The sequence below is a fragment of the Oncorhynchus mykiss genome, chromosome 21, assembly GCF_013265735.2.
Source record: "Oncorhynchus mykiss isolate Arlee chromosome 21, USDA_OmykA_1.1, whole genome shotgun sequence".
Classification (NCBI taxonomy): Eukaryota; Metazoa; Chordata; class Actinopteri; order Salmoniformes; family Salmonidae; genus Oncorhynchus; species Oncorhynchus mykiss.
In genome coordinates, this window is record NC_048585.1 from 26,204,777 (window position 1) to 26,228,515 (window position 23,739).

Here is a 23,739-nt window from a genome sequence, read left to right on the forward strand (position 1 = left end):
GCTCCTGCTGCACCGTCTGTCAACTCAGTACTGAGGAAGAAGGTACAGTACATTTGCTTCCCAAACGCCATACACAGGGGCACCGAGAGAGAGACTTTATTGGGTCAATATGAAAGTACTAACCTCAGTGGATCAAAACAGTACTTCCTGGTAGTCCTTGGCGTGACATGACTTTCTATTCAAGGTCAGCTGTCTGTTTATCAATAGTGTATATACGAGGACTGCAGCCAGATGCCTTCAGGGGACATGTCAAACATGAGAGCGCGAGACAACAGAAACAGTCGGTGGGGTCAATACAGGAACCAGGAGAGGGAGCTGTGTACCTGTGGAAATGCAAAATGTCCTTCCTCCGTTGTTTCCATATTGTGCTTGTCAGTACAAACGGAGACCAGTCATAAGAGACAGATTCTACCTCATTAATCTTCTTACCGTACATACTAGGCATTTTAATTTCTCTTGGTTTTAAAGCATGTTAAACCTAATATAGAGTCATTTGACTTACATTTATTTATTTTATCCCTTCCTCCCTCAGAACTAGTCTTTACGGACTGTGGCACTATTAGAGATGAGTGGTTGGCTACTCCCCCTTGTGGTGGAATGTGACAGAAAGCTACTTTCTCCCGACAGTCAGCCAGAGACCTCCAGTATTTACATAGGTTCTCTGCAGTGCTACGCAGTGACGACACCCTGCTCAGATACAGCGGAGTGCCACTAAACTAATGACCAGTGCACTGAGCTGTTCTGTTAGTGGCAGACCCAGGATCAGTTTACCCTTTCCATAACCATAAGGGACGGCCGGACAGACTACAAATCTGTCCTTAGATCAGTGCTTAGCAGCCATCTATACTGCCCTGTGCCAGCTAGCTGTTGAGGACTGAGGAAAGTTCTGGGATGTTCAGCTTCTGGCCTGTGGCTGTTCTGGCGCTTAAAAAACAACAACAATCTGGCTTAGAGTCTTAACACAAACCTGTAAAACGGCAAGGGCACCGTCTGACACACACACACAGTCTGGAGCTTAGCTATCCTCCACTGTGTGAATCTATGATCTGAGAAAAATTAGACCTTTTTTCTCAGTTTCTTTGTTTTAGATTTTGTTTCCCTCCCATCTCCTGTCCTCTCTCTCTCTCTCTGCTACAGTTCTCCCTATACAGTTCGTTTTAGACTGTATGGTGCACTTTGATTGGACGTGATAGTATGGGGCATGAAGGGTTAAGTTTAGTGGAGCAGCGCGTTAGAATGGGTCAAAGCATACCCCCACTGTGGGGTACACACGTGTGTCAAACGCACACGCACATGCGCACACACACACACACACACACACACACACACACACACACGCATACGGTTGAATGGAGGCAGATTCGTATAGCCCATAAATGAAGTCTCAGTGGATCTGTCTCATGATAACAGGTTCCCTCCAGATGTGTGTTTGTGTCTGTTTTACTTACCTTTTTTACTGATCCCCTCTCTGTCTGTCACAGAGTCTCGGGAGGTGAGTTGTTTGACCGTATCGTGGAGAAGGGGTTCTACACAGAGAAAGATGCCAGTACTCTCATCAGACAGGTGCTAGACGCTGTCGACTACCTCCACAAGTTGGGCATCGTCCACAGAGACCTGAAGGTGACGGTGACACACACACTCGCACACACAAACCCTGTCTACTCCCCCCTGCATCTTGACATGAGCGTGTCACTTGTGTTTTATGGGCCGTGATTCATTGCGGTGGTGAGGTGCAGCTTGCGTTTGTGATTTATGCCGCTTAGCGGGTCACAACACGCAGTGGCTTCTGTGAAATATACCACATAGCGGACTCCACTGAGAGAGAGGAGTACGGTCATACGGCCTCATAAAACAGACGGCAACATAACTGTACTGTGTTGAAGGGTTATAGACTGTAGAAAGAGGAGGAAGGGAAGCGCTACTAAGGTACACAATAGTACATTTTGGTAGATAGAAGGTGCTCTTTGGTAAACGGGGTAAATTGGTCATCAAAAAGGAAGGAGGGCCTCCTGGGTGGCGCAGTGGTTAAGGGCGCTGTACTGCAGCGCCAGCTGTGCCACCAGAGACTCTGGGTTCGCGCTCAGGCTCTGTCGTAACCGGCCGCGAGGGTTTGGGTTTGGCCGGTAGGGAAATCCTTGTCTCATCGCGCATCAGCGACTCCTGTGGTGGGCCGGGCCCAGTGCGCTAACCAAGGTTGCCAGGTGCACGGTGTTTCTTCCGACACATTGGTGCGGCTGGCTTCCGGGTTGGATGCGCGCTGTGTTAAGAAGCAGTGCGGTTTGGTTGGGTTGTGTATCGGAGGATGCATGACTTTCAACCTTCCTCTCCCGAGCCCGTACGGGAGTTGTAGCGATGAGACAAGATAGTAGCTACTAAACAATTGGAGAAAACGGGGTAAAAATTCAAACAAACAAAAAAAGGAAGGAAAACCAAGGCACTCTTCATATAATTAATTAAAATGGCTTTATTAGTATGGCATTTTCAATAGAAACAACGTTTTTTTACGAAGCATTTCGGCTGCATGGCCTTCGTCAGGGAGTACTATTGAACATGCCATCCTAATAAAGCCATTTTAATTAATTATATGAAGAGTGCCTTGGTCCTCCTTTCTTTTTGGTTATAGACTGTGTTGAAGGGTTATAGACTGCCTTTGACAAATTATTACGGTTTTATATCTACAGTACGTTCAGGGTAAGTAGAGATCCAAGGATGGGAGAGCTCCGTTTGTGGTTAACACGATCCCTCTATCTCTCCATCTGTCCGCTCTCTCCCTCTGTCCGCTCTCTCCCTCTGTCTGCTCTCTCCCTCTGTCTGCTCTCTCCCTCTGTCCGCTCTCTCCCTCTGTCTGCTCTCTCCCTCTGCGGCTCTCTCCCTCTGTCTGCTCTCTCCCTCTGTCTGCTCTCTCCCTCTGTCTGCTCTCTCCCTCTGTCTGCTCTCTCCCTCTGTCTGCTCTCTCCCTCTGTCTGCTCTCTCCCTCTGTCTGCTCTCTCCCTCTGTCTGCTCTCTCCCTCTGTCTGCTCTCTCCCTCTGTCTGCTCTCTCCCTCTGTCTGCTCTCTCCCTCTGTCTGCTCTCTCCCTCTGTCTGCTCTCTCCCTCTGTCTGCTCTCTCCCTCTGTCTGCTCTCTCCCTCTGTCCGCTCTCTCCCTCTGTCTGCTCTCTCCCTCTGTCTGCTCTCTCCCTCTGTCTGCTCTCTCCCTCTGTCCGCTCTCTCCCTCTGTCCGCTCTCTCCCTCTGTCCGCTCTCTCCAGCCAGAGAACCTGCTGTATTTTAACCCCCAGGACGAGTCTAAGATCATGATCAGTGACTTTGGTCTGTCCAAGATGGAGGGCAGCGGGGATGTCATGTCAACCGCGTGTGGAACGCCGGGATACGTGGGTAAGAAGAGATGCCCCCCCACCCCATAACCTTAAATGTCCTTACTTAGAAGTTAATGCCACTTGTTAATATACCTTGTGTCGTCAGCTACTGAAATGTTAATACTGGAAGCAAGTCTTTTTGGGGTTTTAGGCTACCGTCCTTTCCAAAGTCGTATGCTACATTGTCTAAGTGCTCACTCTTACTGAGTGTGATGCGATCACTGTGCTTTACATAAATGGCACACTGCATAATACAGTATACTGTAGGTGAAATCCCACTGCTTTAATTATGTGCGTGTATGGGGGAGGGCGCATCTGTGTGCAGCTCACACACACAGACATCCTGCCTCTGGAGTAAGAAGGTCTTATCACACGCTGACAGACCCTGCCCCCAGTCGCCTGCTTTCCCCTTTTTAACAGAGCGACTGAGTCAGACGGCCAACATGGCGGGGCGCTCTACTGCAGTTCACTACGCGCTAGAGGGCTGTCAACTCTGTGCCACACATGGGGATTTATATACTGTAGCCCTGGCTGTGTGTGTGTGTCAACTCTGTGCCACACATGGGGATTTATATACTGTAGCCCTGTGTGTGTGTGTGTGTGTGTGTGTGTGTGTGTGTGTGTGTGTGTGTGTGTGTGTGTGTCAACTCTGCCACACATGGGGATTTATATACTGTAGCCCTGGCACTGTTTTTGCATGTGTGTGTCATTGAGTGCTAGTAGTCAGACACTCTAAAGTCTCATCATGTTGGCGTGTAGGACGGTATCTCTGGTAGTCAGACACTCTGAAGACTCATCATGTTGACTTGTAGGACGGTATCTCTGGTAGTCAGACACTCTGAAGACTCATCATGTTGACTTGTAGGACGGTACCTCTGGTAGTCAGACACTCTGAAGACTCATCATGTTGACGTGTAGGACGGTACCTCTGGTAGTCAGACACTCTGAAGACTCATCATGTTGACGTGTAGGACGGTACCTCTGGTAGTCAGACACTCTGAAGACTCATCATGTTGACTTGTAGGACGGTACCTCTGGTAGTCAGACACTCTGAAGACTCATCATGTTGACGTGTAGGACGGTACCTCTGGTAGTCAGACACTCTGAAGACTCATCATGTTGACGTGTAGGACGGTACCTCTGGTAGTCAGACACTCTGAAGACTCATCATGTTGACGTCTTATCTGCCGGCTCCTGTCCACGCCCCTACATCCACATGCAAGTCAGTTAGCAGACACTTGTTTAAGTTTATCCATCGGGAACTATAGTCGGTGTAATGCAAAGCGCCAAATTAAAATTAATTTCTATAAAAATCAAACTTTCATGAAATCACACATTTAAGATACCAAATTAAAGCTACACGTGTTGTGAATCCAGCCGACATGTCAGATTTCAAAAAGGCTTTTCGGCGAAAGCAAACGATGCTATTATCTGAGGATAGCACCTTCATAAACAAAATAGAGAACATATTTCAACCCTGCAGGCGTGACACAAAACCAGAAATAAAAATATAAATCATGCATTACCTTTGACGAGCGTCTTCTGTTGGCTCCAATATGTCCCATAAACATCACAAATGGTCCTTTTGTTTGATTAATTCCGTCCATATATATGCAAAATGTCAATTTATTTGGCGCGTTTGATCCAGAAAAACACAGATTCCAACTTGCGCAACGTGACTACAAAATATCTCTAAAGTTACCTGTAAACTTTGCCAAAACATTTCAAACTACTTTTGTAATACAACTTTAGGTATTTTTTAAAGTAAATAATCGATAAATTGAAGAAGGGATGATCTGTGTTCAATACAGGAAGAAAACAAACTGAAGCATGCTTTCTGGTCATGCGCCTCTATCAAAAAGTACACATGAAGTGACCCTCGTTCAAGATGGCCGTACTTCTTCATTACACAAAGGAATAACCTCAACCAATTTCTAAAGACTGGTGACATCCAGTGGAAGTGGTAGGAACTGCAAGCAAGTCCCTTAGAAATCTGGATTCCCAATGAAATCACATTGAAAAGAGAGTGACCTAAAAAAAACATCTGAATTGTTTGTCCTCGGGGTTTCGCCTGCTACATAAGTTCTGTTTATACTCACATACATAATTCAAACAGTTTTAGAAACTTCAGAGTGTTTTCTATCCAAATCTACTAATAATATGCATATCTTATCTTCTGGGGATGAGTAGCTTTTCATACAAAATTACAAATGCTGCCCCCTATCCTAGAGAAGTTAATGACATTGGAAGTGTCTCATCCTTCCTCCTCCCTCTATCCCACAATCTCTTCAGATGAGGCCACTGCAGTTTTTGTCCCTCCGTCCCTCCCTCCCCATCTGCTGTAGGGCTTTTCTAAAAGGCTGCAATGTGACGGTTGCTGCATTAGAAATGCTGCTAAATATAGCAGGTACTGGATGATGGCATTGAGAAGCCTGCATTCCTGAGGTATGAATAGCCCAGGGTTAGCGCCTGGCTGAATTAAGACCAGACTCTGTGGTTTGGACAGGCCCACCGTCAGAGCGGACACACGCATACACATACTGTGTACAAACACACACACACACACACGTCGGCCATATTGTTAGAGGAGATACGCAACACACGCTCAGCCCAGCACAAGTGAAGAAAGTATAACATTTGAGCCTCTGTGTGCACACACAGTGTCTGGCTGTCTGTGGGTGTGCGTGTTTCCTGTGATCTGTATTTACCTCAGTTTTCAATATTGTTCTGTTTGTCGACCGTTGTTTGGGTGGGCTCAGTTCTATTTTGGCTGGGCTGTTATCATTGATTAGTCTGGACAGGCTTCTCTCAGTCTCGATAATCGCCCACGGGGGTGTGGGGGGGGGGGGGGATCACGGCCTCTGATAGGATGAGCTCCAGATCTGGGCTTGACAGCAGGGTAATCCAGGGGGGAGAACGCGTCTCTGTGTCCGTCTCTCCATCTCTGACTGTCTCCAGTTATGTCATCAACGTCTCATCCCCCTCTTTCTACATCTCTCCCTTCGTCTCGCTCCTTTTTCTCTCTCTCAGCTCCAGAGGTTCTTGCTCAGAAGCCCTACAGTAAGGCAGTGGACTGCTGGTCCATCGGAGTCATTGCATACATCCTGTAAGTTTCTATAGTCAATTGTACAACTCCTACAGACATGCTATGTGTTCCCATACCCAGTCAATGCCATGAGGGCAGAATTCACAGCTTTATATTGAGGGCCTTGGTTTGGATCCTTCTAGAGTGCAGCTGCATTTCACAAGTTCGCACACACGTTTGACTTATTGTGCGTGTGTGTTTGTCTGTGTGCGTGGATGTTTGTGTGTTTTGTAATGGAGAATGACACAACATCATGCCTTTCTCTTTCCTTTCATCAGAGCCAGATGTTGGTCTGCTACACTCTGCTCAGTCACCATGTATGGACATAGTGCTTCTGAGGAGAAAAAACAGACTTTTCAACATGTCTCTCTTTTGTTTTTCACCCCTCTGTCTGTGTGTGGACTACCTCTGAGTCAGAGGGCAGATTTAGCGCTGTGTGTGTTCCAGCTCTCGCTGACTGAGTTCCAGGCGTGTGTGTATGTGTGTGTGTTAGGGGTTAGAGTTCAGGGTTAGGGACAGGGAGAATAGGGGTTAGGGGCGGGGGTTAGGGGTTAGAGTTTATCGTTAGGGACAGGGTGAATAGGGGCAATGGAACAATAAAGGCTGTGAGAACGATTGAAAGGTGTGAGTTACCTTTCGTCGTTAGAGCATCAGGGCAAATCTTCCTCATCCGCTGAAAACGTTCCTCATTTTTGCTCCCCTCTCCCCTTCTGTGTTGTTCTTGGCTCTCGATGGTTTGTCGCTCTGATGTGCAAAGCAGGCTCTGCCCTCTGGTTCTATCTCTCACCCTTCTCCTCTTCCCTTGTTCTTTCTCCCGTCCCAATAGCTCAGACATCCTTCTGTTCTTTATTTTCACCTGTTTATCCATCTCTGTCGGTTTATTGATGTAGTTGTTATGTAACTCTCCATGCTTACACAGCTTTGGATATAAGGATCACTAGGTGTCACTGGGTCATTAGAGGTGTGTGTGTGTGTGTGTGTGTGTGTGTGTGTGTGCACTCCTGTCACCTCTAATGTACACATGTGAGGGAGGATAAATAAATGTCTGAGAAACAGCGTTCACACAGTCAGTCAGTCTAGCTGTTGGATTAAACTGTGAATGTTTATGTTCAATAAGTAGTCCTCAAACATCCTTGTGAATAGCCTAGGCAATATTAAATTAGACCAAATATGTGTTTAGAGTTCAAGTAAATAGATTAAATCCAAGAATATCCAGTTGTGGATGGTAGTGTTGGGTTGAGGCCCGATGTTGGACCCCTTGATGTTTCCTCAGTGAGTTCCCAGTGGTCAGTGAGCTACTCCCGTCTTGTCATTTAGCCATTAGCACGGGCCTTGGAACTCGTTAGCCCATTTCCGAGCGCCTCCACACAATCCGGCTCGGCATGCCTGGTTGGGTCTCTCCTCAGGTGTGACGAGATCGCATCAGGTAATCAGGTGGAATAATCGCTCCGGCTCCTGGGGAGGAATGGCGCGCAAGTCTTTAACCAAATGTGAAAGCACAAAAACAGAAAGCTCATTGCGGCCACATCAGGCAGAACAGCTTCTCGATGGAGAAAGGCATTTTAATGAGGTTCGATCATAATGGCGGCTAATGTTTTCTATGGAAATCGTTTTGCCACAAGAAGTTCAATTAGTCCAGGATGAGGTTAGGAGAGCAGACAGAGAAAAGGTTTAGGATACATTACAGTCACCTTGTCAGTTTATCAATTGAATAGTTGTTCCAGCATTTGTCTCATTCATCATCATGTTTTTCTATTATCATCTTGAAAGGAAACGATTCCCTGAGGTAGGAAGTGAATGCATGTTAACTTTTTTTTTTTATGAGCTCACTTCCTGTCTCTGTCTGCAGGTTGTGCGGCTATCCTCCATTCTACGATGAGAATGACTCCAAGCTCTTTGAGCAGATCCTCAAAGCAGACTATGAGTTTGACGCGCCATACTGGGACGACATATCTGATTCAGGTAAGCTGTGTGTGTGTGTGTGTGTGTGTCTAATGGAGTGAGTAATCCCCTTCAGACAGAGCATCCTCCTCTTCTTCCTCCCGTCTGGCAAATATGGACACTACACCAACATGGCTACTTTCTCTATGCTGTGACGTCGTCCTCTTGGAATTTGTGTGTGTTTTTAAGAGGTCATCACAGACCTGATCTGAGAACCCTATATTCTCCAGTTTGGCACCAGTCTAACCAGTAAACCATGAAACAACAGTAGTTATAACAGGAAGAGAGCGGAGGCTTCATCCAGGTGTTCGGTACACTGGCCAGGGAGTGTGGGAAACCATGTGCCTTGAACTGTGGACTGTTTGTGTATGTTGTGATGAGTGTGAGCCACTGTTCCCTCATGGGTTTTTCACAGCCAAAGACTTTATCGGCAGTCTGATGGAGAAAGACCCGGCGAAGCGCTTCACCTGTGACCAGGCCCTCAGACACCCATGGTGAGAGACAACACACACCGACCATAAACGCGCTCGAGCGCACACACACACCCACACTCATGTGGGTATTATGGGATGTTAAAGTGTCTGTGTGTGTGTGTTCAGGATCGCTGGGGACACGGCCCTCTGCAAGAACATCCACGAGTCTGTGAGCAGGCAGATCAGGAAAAACTTTGCCAAGAGCAAATGGAGGGTACGTTTGCATGTATGGTAATAAATGTCTGAGTGTCATTCAAGTGTCCGAGTGTGTCTGAATGATTGCTTATTTAATGTAGCGTTTATAAATCATACACTGGTCTCTTCCTCTCTCTCTTCCCCCCTCTCTCTCTCTCTCTCCTCTCTCTCTTCCTCTCTCTCTCTTCCTCTCTCTCTTTCTCCCTCTCTCTTCTCTTGCTCTTTCTTCTCTCTCGCTCTCTTGTCTTCTCTCTCGCTCTCTTCCTCTCTATCGTCTCTCTCGCTCTTCTCTCTCTTCCCCTCTCTTCCCCTCTCTCTCCTTCTCCAGCAAGCCTTCAATGCCACTGCAGTGGTGCGACACATGAGGAGACTGCAGTTGAGCAGCAGTATGGGCCAGAGCATGGACAGCTCTCACCCTCACCCTCCTAACAGCCGGGCCGCACAGATGCAGAACCAACGGAACCAGGCCAACCAGAACCAGGCCAACCAGACTCCCAACCAGACCCCTAGCCAGAGCTCTACTCAACCCTCTCTGAGTCCAAGCCAGACTCGGAGCCAGAACCCTAATGCAGCCATTATGAAGAGCTTTTCTGTGGACTCACCTCACAAGGACTGTAAGTGGACATGTATGCATCCACACAAACACACAAACCATGAACTAGTAAACACCAACTACCAGTTTGTTAGTTCTGACTGTGTGTTCATAGCCTCTGTTCTCCCCCCAGGTGTCCCAGCCACTCCCACCCCCTGCAGCCTGGCGTCTGCAGCCTCCTCTGTCCCTTCCGGGGGGGCGGAGCTCACCCGGCCCCACCCATCCACTGTTGCCACGGTACTAACAGAGACTAAGTGACGCCAGGTCCCGCGGGGGACCAGCTGGGAGGCTACGGCGCTGTGAGAGAGAGAGGGGCGAAAACCGCACCCTCCCCTTCCTTACCGTGCCCCTACTACCCATACCCAGCCTGCCCCCCGCCCTGCCCCTCCCCCACGCTGCATCTGGGAGGACTGGGAGAGCAGAGGACTCTAAACCCATTGCACCAATCACAACACGCCATACTCACCTTGGACACGCCCATTGTGTCGACTCTGTGGAACCACACCCACTCCGAGAGCATTATTAATTGGTTTACCTTTTGAGTGTTTGTTTCTGTCCGAAACCATGATGAGTGAAGTGGGTGTGTTTTCAGAAGCTGCCGTCGGATTGGGCGTAGTCTACGTCAGTCAAACTCAATTTCCCTGTAGTCTTTCCGGCATCTTTTAGAAGGTCCTACTTGTGAGTTTTTAAAGTCTGTTTATTTTCTTTAATTCATCCTCTGGGTTAACAGTTACCAACTGGATCATTTTTCATTTGTGTTTTGTTGCGCTTTTTTTTCCCATGTTTATGTTCGCGCCCGTGTTTAAGACGTGCTTTAAAAGTACCATAAGACTGTTGAGTGATGTTTCATGAGTAAGCGCTTTATCTATTTGCATGTTGAGGTTTGGACGCGGTTTCAGACCTAGATAATGTGTGTACAGCTACCAAGTTAGACTCTTCATCTACGTGAATTTATCAGACAGAGAATGGAGATTGTAAACAGTTTTGAAATACCCAAAATGGGGTCAGAGCATTGTACAACTTATTTGTTAAGGGAAACATGCACTATGTTTCATTATTGTCTTACTTTATAAGACTTTTATAACGACCACCCTATATGGGACGCATAAACAGTATATTATAAAACACACTGCAGGTTTGGGATCGAGTTGGAGAGTGCTGGACAGGGATGTCCCCTGTTAAAGTTTTAACCATCACCTGTTAGTTACCTGTGGGGTTTCCCATCCTAAAGATCAGGGGCTACAGGTGGGAAACCAAGCACTTCCAAATGTGCCTCAGAAAAAGCCCATGAAAAAGAGCAGCCATCTCTGTAGTGTCGTGTAAGCATGGGGAAACCTTGACCTACTGTATCAGTTTCCCAGGATCCAAGATGGTGGAGCTGTTGTCTCTACCCCCATCCCTTTTACAAAGCCATGACCTCATCACAAGAGCCATCATTGTGATGACATCATCAACCGGCACCCAGTACACAAGTTCTCAGGGATTTGGACTGGGTGCCGTGGTGACCCTTGTTGCTGTAGAAACCGGTCGCGAGCATAGATTTGTCAACACAGTTAGATGCAAGTCCAACGATCCCTTTATGTCATTGTAATGTCTAGCCAAAGCACTGTTGAAACAGAGAATATGTGGACACTGATTATACCTGATTAAACACTGATGGTTAGCTATGAGCTAGACCTACGACCCTGGCCGATCCCCACTGAGAAATGGATTGTTTTGAAACGAAGGACTGAACTCTGATAATCTGGAGAAAGATGACAGAAGACCAGATGTTTTCTATTTCTCTCCCCCTTGCCTTCTCCTTTTCTCTCTGTCCCACCCCTCCCCTCCCTCCCTCTCTTTTTCTTTCTAGTTTCTTTAAGACCAGTTCACTGTATACTGTAGAAGTTTCACCCAACACTGGGACTGTTATGCTCACGACACCAGGGTCCCCTAACCAGACTATGGCCAGACACAGCCCTGCATATAGCCTGCAAATAGCCTACATATAGAGGTCAAAGTGCAGTATTATTATCTGGCTTCGTGGTCCTGGGTCAACCATCAAGTGTGATGTCATGGACTGGATTATTTTAGGGGGTGGGTGGGCTTTACTTTAGGGCTCCGTTTTTGTTTGTTTATTTATTTATTTTAATCGAGGCAAGCATGTATTGTTTTCGGATATGAATGGATATATTTGTTGGAAACGTCTTGTGAATATGAATGCTAATTTGTAAGATAACCTATGCGAATGTTGTGCAGTGCGGGCGGGCGGGCGTGTGTGTGTGTGTTTGTGTGTGGGGGGTTGATTTGTATTCTCTTTGGAATGTTTAATGTGTTTTAAATTAGCTACAGCCCCCCACACCTCCATCCCGCACCACACCAAGCTTTGATACCACGATATTCAGAGCATACCGTACTGAACTCAGTAACTGCCATCTACGGCGTTACCATGGAGACGACACCATCAATATTCTAAACAATATCCAACTAAAGAAAATACAAATAAAAACCATTTTAAATTTAAATGCAAACTCAGGCTTTAGTTTGCAATGTGTATAAACGTTGAAGCTTTGACTGATACGACATCCACTGTTATGGAGCTGTGCGGTTTTTACACGTATCTGACTAAGTCATCGGTCGTCCACTTTACCCCCTTGCTCACTGACACTACGGCAACAGGCGCCCCAACACACCTAAACACATGCCCATGATCAGCTGTCATGAGGGAGAGAAAAATCCCACAATGCATCGCAACGCTTTTTTCTGAAGATGAAATGCAAAGCATGTTGAAAAGTGCTTAAATAAATCCAACTCCACAAGTGTTTGCATTAACTTTTATATGCCATTGTATGATGTCAGTATCTGTATCTAAAGAAGATGATCAATGTGTCCATAGAGAGCAGAGTATTGTTGGGGACCACTGCATCTCCCTGTGGGTTCCTGTGAAGTCCAGAGCTCGGGGAATGGGCCATATTTACGCTGCATGTGACCAAAACAAACCTCCATCTTGTGTGGCGGTCTCTCACTAACGACTCCTGGTAGATGTTCCCCTTAACCACAGATCTAGGATCAGAAAACTCTCCCTCAATCTAAAGCTTAACCATTAGATACTAACTCAAACATAAATCTCGGATCAGAATATCCTCCCTCAATCTGAACCCTAACTAATAGATATACTAACAACCATAGATCTAGGATCAGCATATCCTCCTTTGATCTGAACCTAAACCATTATGAGGAAGAGAAAATATCTGACCTTGTATCAGTGGTAAGGGGCAACTTTCTTCCTACTTCGTTAAGCAGACACCACCTTCCATTTTGTGTGGCAGAGTGAGTTGCCCTGCCACTCTTACTGTGCTGTGATCACCTTCTGTTATGGGGCTTGTATATCCGATGCCTTCGACAATCATGTGCACATATCAGTTACCATGACGACGACAGAGGCCAGAATGACTGATTTAGTTTTTTTCTCTCCTGAAATAAATCCTGAACAATCATAAAGCAACCGTCTCCGTGTGTCTTTGTGCAGGGATTACTACACTTTAAGCCATTCACAGTTTGTTTTTGCACTTAGATTGATTTCCACTTCTAATTGGCTTGTTTGTTGACCCCCGACCTTTTTGCCTTGACGACCAGAGAAAGATTAGAAAGGAGTCGTGTCCCTCCGTAACCCTTCCATCCACACAACCCCTGACTTCAGACACACCACAGATGCTCAACAGACAGACATTTGACAGATGTCTAGCAGATTCACAGATGTTACTCTCACAGACCCACTTCAGGTCCAGCTATGACCCTGGGTCTGAGTGAATGTGAAGACACATTGATCTACATGCTCACAAAACAATTGCCTCAGGCATCAATGTTGTGTTTTCCCAATACACTTTATTTCTAATTGTATAGCAAAAGACTGTTAATTCACTAATATAGTTAGAACTAGCCACTTATCGCCAAGTGTGATTGGACTTAATTGGTGAAAGTGGTCTGAGATTGCCCTGTAGTTCTTCTGGAACTGGGGGCCGATTCAAACTGCAGCCACATTACGCACCTCTCATACTCACTCCCAGCACGTCAGCCTCTCTCCTCTCACAGTTATTGACCTTTGAACCCGTACAATGGATCTGGACTCTGAGTCGTGTGCAAATTCCAACCCATTCGTCTTGTTTACATTGTCCCCCCCCCTCTCTGCGTCTGTCTTTTTGCTCTCCTGGTCAGAGGAATGCAAAGAGAAGCTCAGGGAGATCATTCTCTCATAGACGTTAACAAACTCAAAGCAACACACACACTTAGACACACACACAATATGACATTCTCGGAGCGAGTTGAGCAAGTGTGGGTGGGGGGGGGGCTGCTGTTGTTGGACGAGAGGTTATGGTGCGTGTGAGTGGTGCGGGGGGATAGTTGAGAGGGTTTGGGTTCCCTAATCTTTTTGCCTTTTAAAGTGTTTCCCTCTCTCTCCTCTGTGCCCAGATACACAGCCCCTCATCCCTCCCACTCTCTCCTATTTACGCTCCATAGGTGGCCTACAATCGATGGGATATACTGAAACGGCAACCAGAACGATCTTTCTCTCCTTCCTCGTTCTCCCCCTTTTCCTACTCCATCATCACATCTTCCTTGTCTTGCTTTTTCCCCCTCATCGTTTTCCTCATTCTTCTCTGTCCCTTTCCTCATCTCTAGCTTCTAGAAAATGGCAGTCCATCTGATTAACTGGAGATGGATCTGAGCTGGTATGTTGAGGATTTTCTCAGGGCCAATCCAGAGACTGATAGAGCGTCTCCCTCTCTCCTGCCCAGAAAAGCACGCAAGCACATTCCGTTCTGCTCTGTGTCCCTAGCATAGACTGACAGACTATAGAAGAGTGGAGGATGTGTGTGTGTGTGTGTGTGTGTGTGTTGTCCCCTACAGTTACAGGTATTTGTTTTCCTGTGCTCATAGACCCAGATGAAGATTGAGGCTGTAGGGGTCTTCGTGATGAGGTTCAAGTCTTAGGACACGAACTCCAGCAAAAGGGGAGGGCAGTGAAGACTGTGTGTGTGTCTGTCTCTGTGGGGGTGGCACATCTGGCTTTATCCCGCAGTGCCTGGAGGAGAGAGGGAAACCCATTGAGCCTGTAACAGCAACCCACAACTCTCTCTTTCATCCTCCACTCTTTTCTTTACCTCTTTTTTTTATACCAATAATGGAATTTCAGTTGGTGTGTTTAGTTTGTTTGGCCAAAAACAACAGATTGTGTAATCTGGAAATAAAACACCCAAGCGTTAGTAATCATGATTAGAGTTTATATGCAGCTTCAGTAATACATTCATATATAATGATCCCAATGCCTCATGGACATTCTCTTTGGTGGTGTTGGCACGAGGACAGCAACAGACAACACATGGAACAAATGCCCAGACACACCTACCAGAAAGTAACCTCACTCTAGTCATTCACTCATCATATACTCACTCTAAATAAAATAATTTCATCTGTCTATCCATCAGCTGTATGACAGTGCTGTGTATTAATAGGAGCTATACACTATCGCTCTCCCTCTCATTCTCTCGAGTCATTCACTAATACAAATTGGACAAAATTGCTATTCGTGTAGGAACTACAGTATATATGGCACTAAATGAGTATTGAGTGTGTGCCTGTGAACAACAGGAATTAGAGAGACTGCCCAGCAGTCTTTAACAACATCCAGTCCAAAGACTAAAGCGGTGTGTGTGGCGTGTGGTGTAACACAGTCTCCTGGTATCTGTTGGGCGTAGCCTCCTGTGTGATAGTATTGAGGTGGTGCCCAGCCCGTCTCTCTGCTGACCTCAGCCTCTCCTCCAGCCCTTGCCTCTCCTGCTCCACCCGGCGCTGGCTCTTCCTGGCGTTCCGGAGGGAGCGCTTCACCTTCCGGACGCGCTCCTTCAGCTGCCTGTTCCTCCTCTCCAGCTGGCCCAGGCGCTCCTGCTGCTTCCTGCTCTTCTCCTCCTCCTCGAACAGAGCCCCCTGCACCGAGGAGCACAGGAGCTGGAGGGGATGAGGAGGGAGGGAGGAGGAAGAGAGAGAAAGAGAGGTGTGGAGAGGGAGAGAGAAATTAAATCAACATTGGATGGAAATATCTATTAGCAGAAGTGTCATTCACCTAATTATTTTAAAGGGGGTGCACTATCTGGTGAACTTTTTAATGTACAACTCGATGATACTTGTGTCCCGCCATTTTCAAAGGGCATGACACTCAATTTGTGAAATCAATGTCTGAATATGTATTTGAGCATAGTGCAACAGGGAAGTTGACCTGAGGGTCTTCTGTAAACATGGGGACGAATACAGCATGCCAGTAAGTATGTTGTCTGTTGGCATCAGGAGGAGAGCGTGAGAGCCCCAGTGACGACATCTTCCCATCAATGTGTGTTCCTTTGGTTCGTTTATCTCCACCGCCTTAGTTACTTCTCCTTGGCTGGTGCCTTTCTTCTCCTAAGGGTTTCTGACAGACCTGACGCTCTGTGTGTGTGTGTGCATGCGTGTGTGTGCGTGTTACATGCTCAGGCTTGATGAACACAGGGGTTGTGAGAGAGACCACAGGGAGTAGGGGCCCTGACTCTTTAAGGGCTCTAAGATCCACTTATCATGAGTTTGGGTGGAAGAAGCTCTGAGGAACAGTACTGTAGCTAGTCCAGCTAGTCCCGCCCCCTCCAATGAGTCAAGGTGCAATGTAGCCTCTGTGGAATATAGTACCCCATCATCTCTCCCGGAGTTATGGCGGTTCTGAGGGGCCATCATTTTCCAGCTCATTGGAGGGGGCGAGACCTCTCTGTGGGGTTTCCCCTCCTAATGCTACGTTAGGCTTCAGGTCGGCATTGCGGAGGGTCCCGGGCCCCTAATATATCCCCAGAGGGTTGCGTTGACGTGTTTTTGTCCAATGGCTAGCTCTCAAAACATTCTGCCCTAACGAGCATCCCATCTCCCTTTGATAAACAAAAGTGGTATCTGGGAGGAAAAACATGATAGTTCAAATAATTTTGCTCTATGCTGTAACTCCTAAAGTCCAGTACTAGAGTCCTGACTGTTAATTGTGCGGACAGTGTGCACTCCAAAAAATGTTGGGTTGTTTGGATGACCCAACTGTTGGGTTGCAGGTATTGGGTCACTTAGTTGAGTTGTTTTCTATAAAAAGAGCAAGGTTGTTGATGTTGGGTTATTGAGATATGACCCACCAGGTCAGATCAGAACACTGGAGGCGTGGCTTAGTAGCGGCGTAGCTTTCAGGAAGTTGTTTTTGGCCACCTGTGAGGGTAACTGTAATTTCAGTTCATCTGTTGTATTGTCATGACATGTTAAGGTTGAATACTGACACTTTTGTAACTTTAATGACGCTTACACAAGTGTGAGTTATATATTTGGATAGTTACCACTTTGTTACAATATGTAAATAATAATGTTATTAATTGTATATTAGAATGTAATGTGCAAAAATATTCAAGAAACATTGAAATGTGCAGTGTACAAACTTAACATGATGAACTGTAATGACATTCACTCTCACGGGTGGCCCAAAAAAGAACCCTGAAATACACACCCCTAATAGGCCACACCTCCTGAAAATAATCATTGAATTACATAAAAACATTCCCCAGCATAAATCTGAATAAAAACCCAACTGATGGTTAAATTAACCCATGTTTGGGTAATCCAAACAACCCAACAGGTTGGGTTATTCACACCCCCCAACTGGCTGGGTAAAGATAACCCAGCGTATGTTCAATATTTACCCAGCGCTGGGTTACCAAATAATCAAAATTGGGTTGTTTTTAACACAGTGTAGTGATAGTTTACCTCAGAAAAACTAAACCACCCAATCAAAGTTCCCTCACATTTTCTGGGGGCACTGAGCAAATGTTAGGTTTTGTGAGTGGAAACTTGAACTGAGTTAGTGGAAACTTGACATTTTTTGCAACTTCCGCCACGCATCTACCGTGAACATTGAGGATGTACCCTTACAATTTTAGACAGTAGCCAGCTAAACCAATGGAGCCAATCCCATAACATTTTCACATGGAAATAGCTTTTGATTTCTATGATATAGCCTACAGTAGCCTAATATGTGGTGTTCAATGCAGGCCTACATTGAATTAAAAAACGTTTTTACATTATGAAGGGCTGATCCTGATTTTTTTTAACTTGGTCTCTAACTCAAAATTCAAAAGGCACTCGCACATCTGAACTATCTTTTTTTGCAGGTGCATGGTAAAAGTTTAATAACATGGGAACAAAGAAGAAACCCGCAAACTGCTCCTGTTGGTATCACTGCTTTTTAAAAATGTTCTACCCATTGTTCACCTATACTTATCTATAATTGGGCTAATAACTCGCTAACTAGCAAAGAATATCTACAAATGTGAACACCGCGGCTCTGCGCACTGATCTGAACTGATCGCTCATGGGCTAACCCTGCCAGTAGAATTCTACTCCGTTGCGCTCTGGCTCTACCTACAAGAAGATAAGACTCAATCTTGCAAAGTTAGATTTGTTTTGGTTTGTTGCATTGAAAATGGGCTGATATAATGTTGATTCGATCACAGAAAAAACGTTGATCTATATAGTGCAAACTAATGGGGTCTCAGTGAAGTTCAATCACTTGCTTTTCTGTGCAGCCTGGCATTTCTCCTGTGTGGCAGTCCTGGAGGAGGTGCGCGGCCACGTACACGGCAGTTTAAATGGGACATTGCACCCAATCCAGGGACCTGGTAGTCTGCCTGAAACCAAACTCAGTGTCTTTCTGACTTCCGAGTCTGGAAAGCCTGTTTTGATGTTGTCGGCAAGACTTGATAATGAAGGGGGCTGTGTTTTTTGACTGATTGGTTCTCCTACTCAAACACCAACAGGGACAGCGCAGCCCCCTTCCAACACACCTGTTGGATTTTCAGATCTAAACAATGAGAGGTCTCAACCCCCCAGGGGAAAAAAACAATCCAAACTCCCAAAAAACTTGTGCTAATATTGCACCAACAAACGGACTCCTGTCCAGACCAGTGTGTCGCGTCTCTCCCTCGCTGTTTACCACAATATTCGCGGGCTAGGGACCTGGCACTTTGGGACATTATCCAAAGCTAACTCCCAACCATCCATCTATCTATCCCCAGCACCACCTGTCAAAACACCCGGGTGTTACCTGCTTGCTGTGGAGGATCATCTGTGTAAACACCACTTAGAGAAACAGGCACACCCGCACACAGACACACAGAAAGACACGTACACCGAGAAACACACAAATCCATTACCACACACAGCAGTCTACCCTCTGACCTGAACAGAGGTCCGTCCTCCTCCTTACAGCCTCTGAGCAGCTGTAAAACCTTAATCTAAACACCGTCTGTGTGTGTGAGTAATGCGACTGTGTGTGTGTGTGACTGAATGTGCAACAAGATCCCACTATTTTACCAATTTGACTTCAGATTTTGACATTTGTTCTCATTTCTCCTAACATAACATGTATGTATCCAAACGCCCTCAACGGTGGGATAGGGTTACTGTTACAACAGAAACAATGACAGTTCAATTAGGCATTCATTCCAAATGGTTAGATTTGCACTGGGATTTAACACACGACCCTTGGAGCCAGAGCTCGCAGTTTACGCCCGTCCACCATCCCCATCCACAACGCCTGACTAAATCACAAGCATACTTGATGGTAACGGTGCTCACCGTTGCCCCTAGTGGAAGGTTTTTAAGCCCTTTCCTGGCTACCTGGACGGACGTCAAATTTCGCCTTGGATCTTGGTTGGTATGTATGCATGCAGGTCTGCTCGAGTTACAGTGTGGCAGCCACAGTATGGAGCATACACTGACCTTCTGTTTGGCAGAGTACACACTGTGAATACGCCACTGAGTGCATGTTTGGGGGAGTTGGGGGGAAGGGGGTCTAATTTGAGATTTCCATGCCCTAGGGAAGAAGGCTAGGGTGCATTAGATGACAAAGTATTTACCCTTGCTGTGACTGAATTCAACTAAATGAAACATTAAAAGGGGTTAGAAAGGGAGGGATATTGCATTATTATTACCACAGTTCTGGACATCAGGTAGGACTGACTGAGTCACAGAACACACTGACTGTTATGAAGATGCTTAGAGGTGTTCCTGTATTTAGGCTGGAGAAGCATTGCGGGACGGGGCATTTGTTCATATGAGAGACCCAGATCTGTCCCGACATCTCCCTATAACTCCAGTCTCTTTATCTCTCCCTCCCTCTCTTTTCTCTCTCCCCAATATGTCTTTGTTTTCCTCCCTCCTTCTTTCTTTCTCTCTCTCTCTTACCGGTCTCTATTTATCTCTCATTTATCAACCCCTGCAGGCTTTTCTCTATAATAAAAGAGAGGAAGTCTTTTGAGAGAAGGAATTCTGAGGACAAAATGTCCATGGATTCGTTTTGGCGCTCCGGAACCGCTCTGGAGTGTATAAGAAGGGGTTTAATCGAGTGCTAATTGGGGGTTTGGGTGTAAGTGGAGGCGCTCTCATCTTACCTTCCCATCCAGCTTTCCAGCCTGCATGGGATGTCCATCTGGAACCCGAGCGTTCCCACAGGAAAACTACAGAGCAGACAGCGCTAGACTCATCATCCTAGCCTCTCCCAGCCAATCCCGAACTAACCACCATCTGTCCAACACATCACTGAAGAGAGCCTCAGTCACATGTTAACCTCACACCTGTGTGTGTGTGTGTCTGTGTGCAGTGACGTAGTGGTAATAAAATAGGTGGGTAAACTCTGATCGTCGGCCGTTGTGAAAAAAGTAACACTCCTTATACTTTCAATGCATTTTCCAGCAAAAAGTGGATAAACTGCATTCAGTTGCGTTTACCCTCCACTACACCACTGCGTGTGGGTGTGTGTGAGCTGTGGTTCCATTGATCGGTTCCCACAGGGTTTGTAGTATAATTTTTAAGCCTGTTTTTCTCTCATTAACTTTGTCTATATTTCCATAGCGTAAACTCTGACAACACACACATCTGCTTCAACACCCACCCCCCCCGGGGTTACGACCCCTGCATGTCAGTACCTGGGCTCACGCCACGCAGTGTCTTTAACCCCTAACCTCTCAACCCGTTAACCCATCAGAAACTCGACACCCTGCGTGTCACAAGTCTTCGGTCAACGTATTACAGGCTCTCTGGGATAGACACAAGAAGAGGAGAAGACCTGACCACTGTACCTCTGAGGTTTCACATGACATCATCCCTCCACTCCAGTCTCCCTGAGACCCCGTTCCATTTCAGTGTCTGCAGGTCTTGAAAACAATGGGTACGTAGGTGTAATCCACATACATGGCCAAGCGAAGCCTCTAGCATGTTGCTAACACCTATCCAGTCCTTTCAGGTCTACAGATCTGTGAACACCCGAAGAGGTATGACTATGAGCATGTGACCAGGTCAGCGACAGTTTTTGGTCCAGTGAACCTTGGGAATGGCTGAGTGCTGAGTGTGTGTCTGTATTGTCTTGACCTCAGTAGAAATACATCTCATGCCTAGGGAATCAGAGGAGACAGGAGGTCACATGACTTAATCAATGACTGCTTTGATCTCAGAGTCAGGTTAGTCTAGTTAAGCAGCGTGACCTAGACACACGCAAACACACGGTCAGCTGGGTGGGCAGTCTGTGTGTTGGTGCGGTCTTTGTGTCTGATTCTTAAATTGTGTCTCTATAGCTAATGAGACATGTCAATACATCTCACACAACAGAGTACTGTCTGAGGATGATGGTGGCTCAGAGGTGAATGTCTGACTGTGTGTGTCTGTGCTTTACTCTGTGAAGGTCAGCGAGATGATTGCTGCAGATGTACACACATCTGGAGAGAGGGGAGCTACATGTGAGCACCTGCTGTATCCAGGGGCAACAAGGTTTTAAAGAATAGAGTTTAATATAGCTTGCCTTAGTTACAACCCTACTCTGCTACACATCTGTGTGTGTGTGTGTGTGTGTGCGGTAGGTGTGTGCCAGCGTGCATGCATGTGTGTGCACGTGTGGCTGTCTGTTGACGTTTTACAAGCAGGTAGAACTTATATTTCCAGCTGTTCGGACCCAGAAGACCCTACCCTGCCTTCTCATCTCTCTTCCTGCCCCTTTCTCTTGTTATCTCCATTCATCTACCTTTTCCCCTATTTTTCTCCCTTTCTCTCTCTTTTTCCCTCTCAAACCCATATTCCCCTCTAGCTATCTTTCTCTCCCTCCCCCTCTCTATCTGTCCCCCCCCCCATTATGTACAGTACATGCAGTGTGTTGCGTGGCCTACCCTGCTGTCCTCCTGGGGGTCCCACTCTGGGGAGAAGGTCTGGAGGGGTTGGCCATGGGAGCAGTTGGAGAACTGGAACAGGCTGGAGAACGTACGGCGGTTCTCTACGGTGTCTGGGAAGATGGCGTCCTGGAAGTTGACCCCGTGGGGCAGGATGTTGTAGTTCTCATCCATCCTGTAGGAGGTAAACCAACAAACACTATGAGTGACTGAGTGCATGCTTCCTATAGGGTCAAAACGTGACCTCTAAAGGGGCTCAAGTCTGTATATCACCCAGTACATCGAGAAAGAAGAGGATAGAGGAGCTAAATATTGTAGGCCTATATGCTGTAAAGTCTATGTCATGTTTTTGTGTGTGTTTATGATGCCTCACACTCTTAAATGTATTTGTGATTATGTGCGATGTACACAGGTTCCCGGTCACCAGGTCATCCTGACTCACCAAGTCATCCTGACTCACCAGGTCATCCTGACTCACCGGAGGAAGAAGATATAGGAGTAGTTCTCCATCACGGTGTGAGACTGGCACGACAGGTACCCCAGCCCTGTCAGGTTGAGGCGCGAGCCCGCCGGCACCTCCAGCATGCTGCCCCACGCCTGGTCGCACATGAGCTCCACCTCTGCGGAGTAGAGTAACCCTTCCTCAGCGCCCTCATAACCATACAGAGAGTTGTAGATGCCCTCTGCCCCGCCATACTCCTCCCGGTGAATTGCCAGCACCTTGGCATACACAATGATCTCTGCCAGTTCCGCACGGCAGCTCTCACTCAGTGGACGCCACTCGGTGGGCAGTTGGCACCCGTACGCAACGCTCGCCATGGAGCCAAGAGCGAGAAGCAAAGGGGCAAAGGTCGTCATGTCTGGCACAAATCCGATAAAAAAAATATTTTGGAAATAAATATATAAAAACATTTACAATAAAAGTTCCTTTATATCCAGTGATAGGGGCATATAATAACGGCACTGTGATCGTATTGTTGAATTATAGTCCGTTAAAATGTAACTGGTTCCAGTTAAGTTGGATGAAAACTATTTGACAGATCACACACAGAGAAACAGACCTGCTCCGTTTGTCAGTCCGTTAAAGACAGAGTATATCCACATACAGATAATCCAATGTTATGACCCAGTGTTTAAATGCGCATTTTTTGAGCCCGGTGCAGCGCAAGTCCAGTCCCATTCAAAGACATTCCAGAAGGCTCCTCAAAGCACCTTCATTCTCAAAGATCTCTCCGACCAATGAGACTGCACCAAAGTTTACACAGCCAATCATTGAACCGCCCCTGTTTTACTACAAAAACTTTTTAATAGGCTTATTACAGAAATATTTTAAACGGTTTGGAGGAATGCAGGCATGCGCGCTGGTGTGCGTAACGCTCTCATTCTGTTACTTTTGTTGTTGTTGCTTGTTTATTCTTTTTGCCACGTCAAGCATTGTGTGCTTTCTTGGCCAAATCAAATTAATGTAGTCTTGTCTATGTTGTGCATTAAAGTCTTTGTCAAGGAACAGTAGGCATGCTTGTTTGTCCAAATATGTGTAAGCATTTATTAGTACGATAATATGTGATTGTTAATAAATAGCCAATGACATAATGTAGGCCTATATTTTTAATATCATATGGCGATACATACATACCCAGAGGAGACTAGTGGGACGGGCTCATTGAAATGGCTGGAATGGAATAAATTGAACGGAGTCAAACATGTAGTTTCCATACGTTTGATACGTTCCATTTATTCCCTTTCAGCCATACAATGAGACCGTCCTCCTACAGCGCCTTCCACCAGCCTCCTCTGACTTACATTTCATATGGTTGAACAACTGCCTACACGAGACGAGCCGACTGCTGCAGGGATT

At 46.4% G+C, this 23,739-nt stretch overlaps 2 protein-coding genes across 4 annotated transcripts in view; one reads left to right on the forward strand and one right to left on the reverse strand.

Moving 5' to 3' along the window:
- Nucleotides 1-13,122, forward strand: part of camk1da (calcium/calmodulin-dependent protein kinase 1Da) — a 69,144-nt gene extending 56,022 nt beyond the window's left edge. For all 3 annotated transcript variants that reach the window (XM_036957453.1, XM_036957455.1, XM_036957454.1), the window contains exons 4-11: nt 1,482-1,620; nt 3,249-3,375; nt 6,387-6,462; nt 8,291-8,403; nt 8,798-8,876; nt 8,982-9,069; nt 9,379-9,664; nt 9,776-13,122. In XM_036957453.1, the coding sequence (XP_036813348.1) occupies nt 1,482-1,620; nt 3,249-3,375; nt 6,387-6,462; nt 8,291-8,403; nt 8,798-8,876; nt 8,982-9,069; nt 9,379-9,664; nt 9,776-9,900 (1,033 nt within the window). In that variant the 3' untranslated portion in view covers nt 9,901-13,122. The remainder of the gene's footprint in view (nt 1-1,481; nt 1,621-3,248; nt 3,376-6,386; nt 6,463-8,290; nt 8,404-8,797; nt 8,877-8,981; nt 9,070-9,378; nt 9,665-9,775) is intronic.
- Nucleotides 13,123-14,886: 1,764 nt separating this feature from the next.
- LOC110500142 (coiled-coil domain-containing protein 3) lies at nt 14,887-23,557 on the reverse strand. The gene is made up of 3 exons (XM_021577328.2): nt 22,360-23,557; nt 21,882-22,056; nt 14,887-15,627 (listed from the first exon to the last, which is right to left on the reverse strand). Exons 1-3 carry the CDS (start codon nt 22,791-22,793, stop codon nt 15,319-15,321), a joined length of 918 nt encoding a protein of 305 aa, XP_021433003.1. The 5' UTR covers nt 22,794-23,557; the 3' UTR covers nt 14,887-15,318.
- Between the last annotated feature and the right edge of the window lie 182 nt (nt 23,558-23,739).

Coding starts and splice junctions, on each gene's coding strand:
- LOC110500142 (XM_021577328.2), bottom strand. CDS start 22,793: ATGTTTTTATATATTTATTTCCAAAATATTTTTTTTATCGGATTTGTG. Junction 22,057..22,359: donor TCCTATATCTTCTTCCTCCG/GTGAGTCAGGAT, acceptor TACCTCCTACAG/GATGGATGAGAACTACAACA. Junction 15,628..21,881: donor ACCCCCAGGAGGACAGCAGG/GTAGGCCACGCA, acceptor CATCCCCTCCAG/CTCCTGTGCTCCTCGGTGCA.